The 13774-nt window shown below is 42.2% G+C and overlaps 1 protein-coding gene across 1 annotated transcript; it reads left to right on the forward strand.

Moving 5' to 3' along the window:
- Positions 1 to 609: 609 nt before the first annotated feature.
- On the forward strand, positions 610 to 3123 carry LOC147207534 (uncharacterized). Its single transcript, XM_086106806.1, has 2 exons — positions 610 to 649; positions 820 to 3123. The coding sequence occupies exons 1-2, from the start codon at positions 610 to 612 to the stop codon at positions 1557 to 1559; spliced, it is 780 nt and encodes a 259-aa protein (XP_085962932.1). The 3' UTR covers positions 1560 to 3123.
- Positions 3124 to 13774: the final 10651 nt, after the last annotated feature.

The raw sequence follows: 13774 nt of genomic DNA on the forward strand, positions 1-13774 counted from the left end.
ATTATCAGTCAACAGCTTCAGTTAAAAAAGAGGTTGGTTTGATGGAACCCTTTTAATGTTTATGCACTGCCACACTTGTATGGGTTTACATGTACACATTTACAAGGCCGGGGGAAAACTGCACCATCTTTCTGAAAAGTTCCCGCTTGAGTTTGTCGAGTGAGATCAGTCAGTGGAGGTTGCCACGATTTTCAAATGGAAGTGGAAATGTGTGCAAATTTAAAATGGCTTTGAGATCATGAGTTGTTTTATAAATGGTAAAGACAGTTTATCGATGCACTCTAATGTGAAAGTTGCACATGTGTGAATGAAAACAGTGATTTGTAATATTGTTGAGATTTCATCCAATTTTATAAAGAACTTGCCAATTGTTCATATGTTTTCCAAAAAGATATGAATTCATGTCCGTATTTTGTCAGTCTGTACTAGTAGTTGTTGGCAACCCAAAAATAGGTATCGCTTGTTAAGCCACTCGATCGATATACTGGCCCACTTGAGATCAAGTTTGGGTGAATTTATCCCCTGAGCTAAAATGCGCTTGCTAAGTATCAGTTTTATTTGGTGTTTTTCTTCCACACTGAATCAAATATTTGATTCCCCTCAGATAAAATGGGCGCCCAAGGAGACGGAGACTACAACGATCCAAATCGTAAGTGGATGAAATGTGATTTCTTTAGCATTTTGTCTCAGCAACAGTATTTTGGGTGGATTTGGTTTGTCTGGGGCAGGCCGCAGCTCCGGCCACATAGCAAGTGGCAAAGCTAAGATGGACGGACGCATGCATGGTAGAATCATCTCCAAGTCTTAATTATCTTGCAGGCTACCGTACGTCCATACCAGTGGGAGATCAACCGCCCACTGATGATAGTGATGATGATTTTGATGATTTTGATGTTGATGATGATAATGATGACCATGATGATGAGGAAGACATGGATTCTGTTTTCCTCATGCAATTGCCTGTCAATTATGACATGAAATTCTTTGTACACCCGCGAGCGTCACTGCAACAAGCTAACGACAACGAAAACATTGTGCGTGATATCAAGATTGAAAAGAGTAACACTGATGATCTCGTTGACCGTGAAGATGGGTCGGACGTCGCGGTCGGGCCCAAGGCCGAGTTGGGTGTCAACCAGCCAATGGAGGAGGAGGAAGAACCCCAGCCGGGACCGTCGAGGAACAGATCTCGAGATGACGAGAAGGAGGAAGACGAAATGAGGAGCAGCAGCAGATATTTCCGCTGGTGGGATGAGTTTGAGAACAGCTCCGATGGCAGCACTGACTTGGATAACGACGAACAAGACTCCGTCCTCGGCGGAGCAAAGAAGAGGTCGCGGGATGACTTGGATGGGAATTTAAGACTGCAGGGCGACCTGTCCCTGATGACTCTGAGCGGGCATCACGTTCACAGCTCAAAGAATCCTGCGAGTGAGGAACGAGCTGCTGCCAAGGTGGGCGACTTTCATGTTGGTGCGCAAGAGACTGTGGAAGACATGCAGTCCAGAGAAAACTACGACAAAGAAAATAAGAGTGGCAAAAAACGATTCAAGAGATGAGGGATGAAGTGGCCAGAAAAAAAAACAATATGACTACACATGAACAAAGTAGTTTTCTCTTCATTTTAGAGTCACTGCATGTTCTCCCCGGGCCTGCGTGGGTTTTCTCCGGGTACTCCGGTTTCCTCCCACATTCCAAAAACATGCGTGGCAGGCTGATTGAACACTCTAAATTGTCCCTAGGTGTGAGTGTGAGCGTGGATGGTTGTTCGTCTCTGTGTGCCCTGCGATTGGATGGCAACCGATTCAGGGTGTCCCCCGCCTACTGCCCGGAGACGGCTGGGATAGGCTCCAGCACCCCCCGCGACCCTAGTGAGGATCAAGCGGTTCGGAAGATGAATGAATGAATGAATGTTCTTTGAGACGGAACCGGTTTGATTTCAAAGTCGCTTTTTTTTTTTTATGAGAACTGGGCTCCATCCATTCTCACTTCATTTCAGCCACTTTTCATTGAGACAGGATTGGTTTGTTCTATGTAGTCTTTAATTTCAATTTCACTTTATTGACAGAACTTCGTTGTTCATTCATTTCACAGTCCTGTCATTGAGACACAATTGGTTTTAGTGGAGCAAAAATGTGAAGGACTGGTGAAAGCATGAAATTTGGTACATATACTCTTCAAATCTCACTCTTTAAAAAATAATAATACAGCCGGCCATTCAAAATTTCAAGATGAGGAATCAAGCAAATCTAAGATGTCTGGATAAATTTTGTTTTTTTCCCCCTTATAACTCCAAAAGCATTATATTTATGCCCTAAAATTGTACTAAAGTTGAATATAACATTGTGGACATTTTGGTACCAAAAGTACATGTATATCAGTTTTTGAGCTAAAAGTACATGTATATCACCGTTTTTGAGCTAACGCATAAAGGGTAAACCATTACAGACTTAGGAGCAAAAATAAATCATAGCCATAATTTTGAAAACATCTATATATTTTTTTGCATTGATCGAAATGGGTGGCATGTTGTGCGCCTGGTTAGCATATCCGCCTCACAGCTGCAGAGATTGTTGGTTTGAATCCGGCCCCAGCCTTCCTGTATAGAGTTTGCATGTTCTCCCTGTGCCTGCGTGGGTTTTCTCCAGCCACGACAGTTTCCTCACAAATTCCAAAAACATGCGTGGCAGATTATTGGAACATTCTAAATTGTCCCCAAGTGTGATTGTGAGCGCGAATAGTCTGCCCTACAGTTGGCTGGCAACCAGTTCAGGGTGTCCCAGGCCAACTGCCCAAAGACAGCTGCGATAGGCTCCAGGACGCCCGCCATCCTGGTGGGGATAAAGCGGTTTGGATAATGGATGGATGGATCTGTCAAAGTCTAATAAAACTTGACAATTGTGTATATTTTGGTGCAAAAGGTATGTAGCTCTTATAGTTCAAGATACAGCAAAAAAGCCCTACGTGTGATGACAAAAAAATGGGTGTATAATGATTTGGAAATTGCAGATTTTATGCGACACAAATATACAAAATATAACTCAGAAACTGGATGTAAACTAGTACTGTGAACATTTTAGTCTGCATCTGTTACAGTTGTGTAGATGGCATGCAAAATGCACTTTGAGTCAATTAAATGTTTTTTCACTTCTACTGCCATGCTTCATCTTTTCTCAAATGCGTCTTGACTGCAAATCTTTATTCTGGTCAAAGTTAGTACATTCTAATGTGTAGGGGATGATCCAGTTAGCAGATGATTTCACCGTTACATTCTGACATTGTCACGTTTAGCGAGATGGTAGTTGTAGGACCCCAAAAAGCAGGGAGGATTGACCAAAATGTATTTAACAAAAAATACACAGGAGTACAATGGAAAAAACACGAAGTCGAAGTACTCAAAAATGCCTGGAAATCACAAGTATCAAACCAAATTACAGCAGGAGACAAAACATGACAGGAGCACATGTATGCTCACATACTCACAGCTCACAGTGACCCAACAAAGACTGGCAGAAACTAGAGCAGCCAAGTGTACTAAGTACTACAAGCTAAGTGACGAGACAACGAGAAACACCTGGACAACACACAAAGGGTTGAGGGAGCTAATTGGCTACACACAAGGAACACTGATAACGAGAACAGGTGGCGAAAAAAGGGCACATGAGGAATCAAAACCAAACGTAACCAGATCGAAACATAGTACCCCCCCCCCCCCCCTGAAGGGACGGATCCCAGACGTCCCAAAGTCACCCAGTGGCCGGACTCGGTGGAAACAGGGCGGGACGCAACACTTGCGTCACCGGGGACGGGAACAGAGGGCGACAGCAACCTTTGCCTCGCCGGGAACCGGGACGGGCGACAGCAACCCTTGCCTCGCCGGGAATAGGGACAGAGGGCGACGGCAACCTTTGCCTCGCCAGGAACAGGGACGGGGACGGGCGACGGCAACCCTTGCCTCGCCGGGAATAGGGACAGAGGGCGACAGCAACCTTTGCCTCGCCAGGAACAGGGACGGGCGACAGCAACCCTTGCCTCGTCGGGAATAGGGACAGAGGGCGACGGCAACCTTTGCCTCGCCGGGAATAGGGACGGAGGGCGACGGCAACCCTTGCCTCGCCGGGAACAGGGACGGAGGACGATGGCAACCTTTGCCTCGCCAGGAACAGGGACGGGCGACGGCAACTCTTGCCTCGTTGGGAATCAGGACGGAGGGCGACGGCAACCCTGGCCTTGCCGGAAACAGAAAAGGGAGGGAGTGGGACCAGGCCTCTAGTCCTGCGGGGTCCAGTACGTTGGGTCATTCTGTCGTGTTTTGCGAGTTGGTAGTTGTAGGACCCCAAAAAGCAGGGAGGCAGGGAGGAGCAGGGTGGATTGACCAAAATGTATTTAACAAAAAATACACACAGGAGTACAATGGAAAAAACACGAAGTTGAAGTACTCAAAAATGCCTGGAAATCACAAGTATCAAACCAAATTACAGCAGGAAACAAAACATGACAGGAGCACATGTATGCTCACATACTCACAGCTCACAGTGACCCAACAAAGACTGGCAGAAACTCAGGGAACTAAATACAAGCTAAGTGACGAGACAACGAGAAACACCTGGACAACACACAAAGGGTTGACGGAGCTAATTGGTTACACACAAGGAACACTGATAACGAGAACAGGTGGCGAAAAAAGGGCACATGAGGAATCAAAACCAAACGTAACCAGATCGAAACATAACAGACATTTCTTGATAAGAGGCAGGTGTGGAAAAGTCAGCCGTTTTTAGCTAAAAATCATGACCATGTGTAGTAAGGCATTTTTAGCCGAACCCCCCCCCCCACCATGTTTAGTAAGGCGTTTTTAGCCGAAAAAAACCGACCATGTATAGTAAGGCGTTTTAACCCAAAAAAAACGACCATGTATAGTAAGGCATTTTTGGACAAAATTTTTAGCCGAAAAAAATGACCATGTATAGTAAGGCGTTTTTAGCGGAAAAAAACGACCTTGTATAGTAAGGCGTTTTTGGACGAAATTTTTAATCGAAAAAAACGGCCATGAATAGTAAGGCGTTTTTAGATGAAAAAAATGACCATGTATAGTAAGGCATTTTTAGACGAAATTTTTAGCCGAAAAAAAACGACCATGTATAGTAAGGCGTTTTTAGCCGAAAAAAAACGACGATTTATAGTCAGGCGTTTTTGGACTAAATTTTTAGCCGAAAAATAAGGCCATGTACTGTATAGTAAGGCGTTTTTAGCCGAAAAAAACGACCATGTATAGTCAGGCGTTTTTGACCGAAAAAAACGACCATGCATAGTAAGGCGTTTTTGGACAAATTTTTTAGCCGATAGTAAGGCGTTTTTAGCCGAAAAAAACGACCATGTATAGTAAGGCGTTTTTAGCCGAAAAAAACGACCATGTATAGTATGGCCTTTTTGGACGAAAAAAACGACCATGTATAGTAAGGCATTTTCTGACAAAATTTTTAGCCGAAAAAAATGACCATGTATAGTAAGGCGTTTTTAGCCGAAAAAAAACAGCCATGGTATAGTAAGGCGTTTTTAGCCGAAAAAAAACGACCGTGTATAGTAAGGTGTTTTTAGCTGAAAAAAATGACCATGGATAGTAAGGCCTTTTTGGACGAAAAAAACGACCATGTAAGGCATTTTTAGACGAAAATTTTAGCCGAAAAAAACGACCATGTAAAGTAAGGCGTTTTTGGATGAAAAAAACGACCATGTATAGTAAGGCGTTTTTAGCCGAAAAAAACGACCATGTATAGTATGGCCTTTTTGGACGAAAAAAACGACCATGTATAAAGGCGTTTTTAAAAAAATAAATTTTTGCCGATAGTAAGGCGTTTTTAGCTGAAAAAAAACGACCGTGTTTAGTAAGGTGTTTTTAGCCGAAAAAAATGACCATTTAAAGTAAGGCCTTTTTGGACGAAAAAAACGACCATGTAAGGCATTTTTAGACGAAATCTTTAGCCGAAAAAAACGACCATGTATAGTAAGGCGTTTTTAGCCGAAAAAAACGACCATGTATAGTAAGGCCTTTTTGGACGAAAAAAAAACGACCGTGTATAGGAAGGTGTTTTTGGCCGAAAAAAATGACCATGTATAGTAAGGCCTTTTTGGACGAAAAAAACGACCATGTAAGGCATTTTTAGACTAAATCTTTAGCCGAAAAAAACGACCATGTATAGTCAGGCGTTTTTAACCCAAAAAAACGACCATGTATAGTAAGGCCTTTTTGGACGAAAAAAAAACTACCGTGTATAGGAAGGTGTTTTTGGCCGAAAAAAATGACCATGTATAGTAAGGCCTTTTTGGACAAAAAAAACGACCATGTAAGGCATTTTTAGACGAAATCTTTAGCCGAAAAAAACGACCATGTATTGTAAGGCGTTTTTAGCCTGAAAAAAACGACCATGTATAGTAAGGCGTTTTTAGCCGAAAAAAACGACCATGTATAGTAAGGCATTTTTGGACGAAATTTTTAGCCGAAAAAAACGACCATGTAAAGTAAGGTATTTTTAGCCCAAAAAAAAATGACCATGTATAGTATGGCCTTTTTGGACGAAAAAAACGACCATGTAAGGCGTTTTTTTAAAAAAAAAATTTTGCCGATAGTAAGGCGTTTTTAGCTGAAAAAAAACGACCGTGTATAGAAAGGTGTTTTTAGCCGAAAAAAAATGCCCATTTATAGTAAGGCCTTTTTGGATGAAAAAAACGACCATGTAAGGCATTTTTAGACGAAATTTTTAGCCGAAAAAAACGACCATGTAAAGTAAGGCGTTTTTAGCCGAAAAAAACACCCATGTATAGTAAGGCGTTTTTGACCGAAAAAAACGACCATGTATAGTAAGGCATTTTTGGACGAAGTTTTTAGCCGAAAAAAAACAACCATGTATAGTAAGGCCTTTTTGGACGAAAAAAACGACCATGTATAGTAAGGCATTTTTGGACAAAATTTTTAGCCGAAAAAAACGACCGTGTAAAGTAAGGCGTTTTTAGCCGAAAAAAACGACCACGTATAGTAAGGCGTTTTTGACCGAAAAACGACCATGTATATAGTAAGGCGTTTTTAGCCGAAAAAAAATGACCATGATTTGAAAGGCCTTTTTGCACGAAAAAAACGACCATGTATGGTAAGGTGTTTTTACCCGAAAAAAACGACCATGTATAGTATGGCCTTTTTGGACGAAAAAAAAACGACGATGTATAGCCGATGTAAGGCGTTTTTGAAAAAAAAGAATTTTGCCGATAGTATGGCGTTTTTAGCCCAAAAAAACCGACCATGTTTACGGCCTTTTTGGACGAAATTTTTAAACGAAAAAAAACGACCATGTATAGTAAGGCCTTTTTTAAAAATTTCGTCCAAAAATGCCTTACTATACATGGTCGTTTTTTTTCGGCTAAAAACGCCTTCCTATACATGGTCGTTTTTTTTTTTTCGCCTAAAACACCTTCTTATACATGGTTGTTTTTTTCGGCTAAAAACGCCTGACTGTACGTGGTCGTTTTTTTCGGCTAAAAAGGCCTTACTATACATGGTGGTTTTTTTCGGCTAAAATTTTCGTCCAAAAACGCCTTACTATACATGGTCGTTTTTTTCCGGGTTAAAACGCCTTACGATACAAGGTCGTTTTTTTCGGCTAAAAAACGCCTGACTGTACGTGGTCGTTTTTTTCCGGCTACAAACGCCTTACTATACATGGTCGTTTTTTTCGGCTAAAAATATTGTCCAAAAATGCCTTACTATACATGGTCGTTTTTTTCGGCTAAAAATTTCGTCCAAAAACGCCTTACTATACATGGTCGTTTTTTTCGGCTAAAAACGCCTTACTATACATGGTCGTTTTTTTCGGCTAAAAAATATCATCCAAAAATGCCTTACTATCCATCCATCCATCCATTTTCCAAACCGCTTGATCCTCATTAGGGTCGCGGGGGGTGCTGGAGCCTATCCCAGCTGTCTTCGGGCAGTAGGCGGGGGACACCCTGAATCGGTTGCCAGCCAATCGCAGGGCAACGCCTTACCATACATGGTCATTTTTTTTCGTCCAAAAACGCCTTACTATACATGGTCGTTTTCTTCGGCTACAAACGCCTTACTATACATTGTCGTTTTTTTCGGCTAAAAATTTCGTCCAAAAACGCCTTACTATACGTGGTCGTTTTTTTCGGCAAAAAACGCCTTACTATATATACATGGTCGTTTTTTTCGGCTAAACATTTCGTCCAAAAATGCCTTACTATACATGGTTGTTTTTTTTCGGCTACAAACGCCTTACTATACATGGTCGCTTTTTTCGGTCAAAAACGCCTTACTACATACATGGTCGTTTTTTTCGTCCAAAAACGCCTTACTATACATGGTCATTTTTGTCGTCCAAAAACGCCTTACTATACATGGTCGTTTTTTTCGGCTACAAACGCCTTACTATACATTGTCGTTTTTTTCGGCTAAAAATTTCGTCCAAAAACGCCTTACTATACGTGGTTGTTTTTTTCGGCAAAAAACGCCTTACTATATATACATGGTCGTTTTTTTCGGCTAAATATTTCGTCCAAAAATGCCTTACTATACATGGTCGTTTTTTTCCGGGTTAAAACGCCTTATGATACAAGGTCGTTTTTTTCGGCTAAAAATTTCATCCAAAAACGCCTTACTATACATGGTCGTTTTTTTTCGGCTAAAAACGCCTTACTATACATGGTGGTTTTTTTCGGCTAAAAATTTCGTCCAAAAATGCCTTACTATACATGGTCGTTTTTTTTCGGCTAAAAACGCCTTCCTATACATGGTCGTTTTTTTTTTTTCGCCTAAAACACCTTCTTATACATGGTTGTTTTTTTCGGCTAAAAACGCCTGACTGTACGTGGTCGTTTTTTTCGGCTAAAAAGGCCTTACTATACATGGTGGTTTTTTTCGGCTAAAATTTTCGTCCAAAAACGCCTTACTATACATGGTCGTTTTTTTCCGGGTTAAAACGCCTTACGATACAAGGTCGTTTTTTTCGGCTAAAAAACGCCTGACTGTACGTGGTCGTTTTTTTCCGGCTACAAACGCCTTACTATACATGGTCGTTTTTTTCGGCTAAAAATATTGTCCAAAAATGCCTTACTATACATGGTCGTTTTTTTCGGCTAAAAATTTCGTCCAAAAACGCCTTACTATACATGGTCGTTTTTTTCGGCTAAAAACGCCTTACTATACATGGTCGTTTTTTTCGGCTAAAAAATATCATCCAAAAATGCCTTACTATCCATCCATCCATCCATTTTCCAAACCGCTTGATCCTCATTAGGGTCGCGGGGGGTGCTGGAGCCTATCCCAGCTGTCTTCGGGCAGTAGGCGGGGGACACCCTGAATCGGTTGCCAGCCAATCGCAGGGCAACGCCTTACCATACATGGTCATTTTTTTTCGTCCAAAAACGCCTTACTATACATGGTCGTTTTCTTCGGCTACAAACGCCTTACTATACATTGTCGTTTTTTTCGGCTAAAAATTTCGTCCAAAAACGCCTTACTATACGTGGTCGTTTTTTTCGGCAAAAAACGCCTTACTATATATACATGGTCGTTTTTTTCGGCTAAACATTTCGTCCAAAAATGCCTTACTATACATGGTTGTTTTTTTTCGGCTACAAACGCCTTACTATACATGGTCGCTTTTTTCGGTCAAAAACGCCTTACTACATACATGGTCGTTTTTTTCGTCCAAAAACGCCTTACTATACATGGTCATTTTTGTCGTCCAAAAACGCCTTACTATACATGGTCGTTTTTTTCGGCTACAAACGCCTTACTATACATTGTCGTTTTTTTCGGCTAAAAATTTCGTCCAAAAACGCCTTACTATACGTGGTTGTTTTTTTCGGCAAAAAACGCCTTACTATATATACATGGTCGTTTTTTTCGGCTAAATATTTCGTCCAAAAATGCCTTACTATACATGGTCGTTTTTTTCCGGGTTAAAACGCCTTATGATACAAGGTCGTTTTTTTCGGCTAAAAATTTCATCCAAAAACGCCTTACTATACATGGTCGGTTTTTTTCGGCTAAAAACGCCTTACTATACATGGTGGTTTTTTTCGGCTAAAAATTTCGTCCAAAAATGCCTTACTATACATGGTCGTTTTTTTTCGGCTAAAAACGCCTTCCTATACATGGTCGTTTTTTTTTTTTCGCCTAAAACACCTTCTTATACATGGTTGTTTTTTTCGGCTAAAAACGCCTGACTGTACGTGGTCGTTTTTTTCGGCTAAAAAGGCCTTACTATACATGGTGGTTTTTTTCGGCTAAAATTTTCGTCCAAAAACGCCTTACTATACATGGTCGTTTTTTTCCGGGTTAAAACGCCTTACGATACAAGGTCGTTTTTTTCGGCTAAAAAACGCCTGACTGTACGTGGTCGTTTTTTTCCGGCTACAAACGCCTTACTATACATGGTCGTTTTTTTCGGCTAAAAATATTGTCCAAAAATGCCTTACTATACATGGTCGTTTTTTTCGGCTAAAAATTTCGTCCAAAAACGCCTTACTATACATGGTCGTTTTTTTCGGCTAAAAACGCCTTACTATACATGGTCGTTTTTTTCGGCTAAAAAATATCATCCAAAAATGCCTTACTATCCATCCATCCATCCATTTTCCAAACCGCTTGATCCTCATTAGGGTCGCGGGGGGTGCTGGAGCCTATCCCAGCTGTCTTCGGGCAGTAGGCGGGGGACACCCTGAATCGGTTGCCAGCCAATCGCAGGGCAACGCCTTACCATACATGGTCATTTTTTTTCGTCCAAAAACGCCTTACTATACATGGTCGTTTTCTTCGGCTACAAACGCCTTACTATACATTGTCGTTTTTTTCGGCTAAAAATTTCGTCCAAAAACGCCTTACTATACGTGGTCGTTTTTTTCGGCAAAAAACGCCTTACTATATATACATGGTCGTTTTTTTCGGCTAAAAATTTCGTCCAAAAATGCCTTACTATACATGGTTGTTTTTTTTCGGCTACAAACGCCTTACTATACATGGTCGCTTTTTTCGGTCAAAAACGCCTTACTACATACATGGTCGTTTTTTTCGTCCAAAAACGCCTTACTATACATGGTCATTTTTGTCGTCCAAAAACGCCTTACTATACATGGTCGTTTTTTTCGGCTACAAACGCCTTACTATACATTGTCGTTTTTTTCGGCTAAAAATTTCGTCCAAAAACGCCTTACTATACGTGGTTGTTTTTTTCGGCAAAAAACGCCTTACTATATATACATGGTCGTTTTTTTCGGCTAAATATTTCGTCCAAAAATGCCTTACTATACATGGTCGTTTTTTTCCGGGTTAAAACGCCTTATGATACAAGGTCGTTTTTTTCGGCTAAAAATTTCATCCAAAAACGCCTTACTATACATGGTCGTTTTTTTTCGGCTAAAAACGCCTTACTATACATGGTGGTTTTTTTCGGCTAAAAATTTCGTCCATGTATGCCTTACCATAGATGGTCGTTTTTTTTTGTCCAAAAAGGCCTTACTATACATGGTCGTTTTTTTCGTCCAAAAAGGCCTTACTATACATGGTCGTTTTTTTCGTCCGAATACGCCTTACTATACGTGGTCGTTTTTTTCGGCTAAAAACGCCTTACTATACATGGTCGTTTTTTTCGGCTAAAATTTTTTTCCAAAAATTCCTTACTATACATGGTCGTTTTTTTCGGTCAAAAACGCCTTACTACATACATGGTAGTTTTTTTCGGTCAAAAACGCCTTACTACATGGTCGTTTTTTTCGGTCAAAAACGCCTTACAATACATGGTCTTTTTTTTTCGGCTAAAAACACCTCACTATATCCATGGTCGGGTTTTTTTTCGGCTAAAAACGCCTTTGGTGGTGGACCCCAAAAAGCATGCAGGAGGGAGGAGTAGGCTGTATTTCAAGAAGTGTGTTGATAAAACTCAGAAAACTAAATCCAAAACAAAGTCATGAAAACAAAACGAATCCAAAGTAACAAACAAAAACCATGGCAGAAACTAAAAACTCTCAATAACAAAAACATGACCAAAACATGACAGTGGCATACCAACAGCCACAAACAAACATGACAGCAACAAAAAGCAACAATGACCCGACACTGAGTGTTCAGGCAGGAGTCCTTTTATACAACTCATAATTACCAACAGGTGTGCAACTGCAGGGGGAGCCCTACAGTGCCACCTGTTGGTCCCAAACCAAATCATGACAGTACCCCTCCCTCAAGGGACAGATCCCAGATGTCCCAAAGTTGTCCAAAGGATTGCCCCGCCGGGGAACAGGAACTAAAAGCGACGGCAACCCTTGCCTCGCTGGAGAACAGGAACAAAAGCGACGGCGACCTTCGCCTTGCCGAAGAACAGGAACAAGAAGCGACGGCAACCCTTGCCTCGCCGGAGAACAGGAACAAAAGCGACGGCGACCTTCGCCTCGCCAGGGAACAGGAACAAGAAGTGACGGCAACCCTTTGGCTGGGCTTGGCCTGACGTGGACGGAGTTCGACGTAGCGGGGGGCATGGGACAGCCGGACGTGAACAGGGGCTCGGCCTGACGTGGGCGTGGACGTGGAACAGCTCATCGTGGACGTGAATGTGAATCCGCTCGAACAGACACGTGACGAGCCTCGGCTCAACGTGGACGCGGACGGGGCTCGGCCCACTGTAGACGTGGCTTGACGAGACGAAAACAGGACAGCCGCATCACCAGCGCTGCCTGAAAGGGAAAAGGGTGTCGGCCGCAGACGCGCTCCGCCAGGCACATGGTGGAATAGGGACCAGTCCTTCGTACCTGCGGTGTCCAGGTGGTCAGGTCATTCTGTCACGTTGCAAGGTGGTGGTGGACCCCAAAAAGCAGGCAGGAGGGAGGAGTAGGGTGTATTTGAAGAAGTGTATTGATAAAACACAGAAAACTAAATCCAAAACAAAGTCATGAAAACAAAACGAATCCAAAGTAACAAACAAAAACCATGGCATAAACTAAAATCTCTCAATCACAAAAACATGACTGAAACAAACATGACAGTAGCATACCAACAGCCACAAACAAACATGACAGCAGCAAAAAGCAACAATGACCCGACACTGAGTGTTCGGGCAGGAGTCCTTTTATACAACTCATAATTACATAATGGGACCAACATGTGTGCAACTGCAGGGGGAGCCCTACATTGCCACCTGTTGGTCCCAAACCAAATCATGACGCAAATACTTCACTCCACAACTGGGCCTCATCTGGTTTGCCTGAGTCAAGCCAGTGCCTCCTTTGCCACTCCTGGGCCGTGTTCGGCCCACATGCTTTATGCCAGTGCCGACTCAAGGCCAGCTGTGCCAGCTTCATGCCGAATCCGGGCCAGATGCCTCTGCTGACTGGGCAGTAGAACATGAATCCTCAAATTTTTGGTCTGCGCTGCTAACGCCGGTTTACCACTAATCCATCTGACCCGAATTACAGTACTACTACAGTATTGCGCATGTTAATCAAGTGAGCAATGGAAGACAGACGACAGCGACTCCAGTGGGTGGCTACTGAGGCCGTTTTGAGAGAAAAACAAAGCTTTTAAAAAAGTGGCTGACATTAACAGCAACATTGCTGATTATTTCGATTGTCGGCATATTTGTGACTGGTCAAATAATCTTGGCCTGTATTTAGATTTGAATTAAAACCTACTCAAGTGGCTCGTGGAGTTATGCGGTTATCTGTCATGGTAGAAATTCCCCTGCATTTGGTGGTTTGGCGGGCGTTGAAG

This window comes from Hippocampus guttulatus, chromosome 3, assembly GCF_054856545.1.
Source record: "Hippocampus guttulatus isolate MCC_2025c chromosome 3, RoL_Hgut_1.0, whole genome shotgun sequence".
Taxonomy (NCBI): domain Eukaryota; kingdom Metazoa; phylum Chordata; class Actinopteri; order Syngnathiformes; family Syngnathidae; genus Hippocampus; species Hippocampus guttulatus.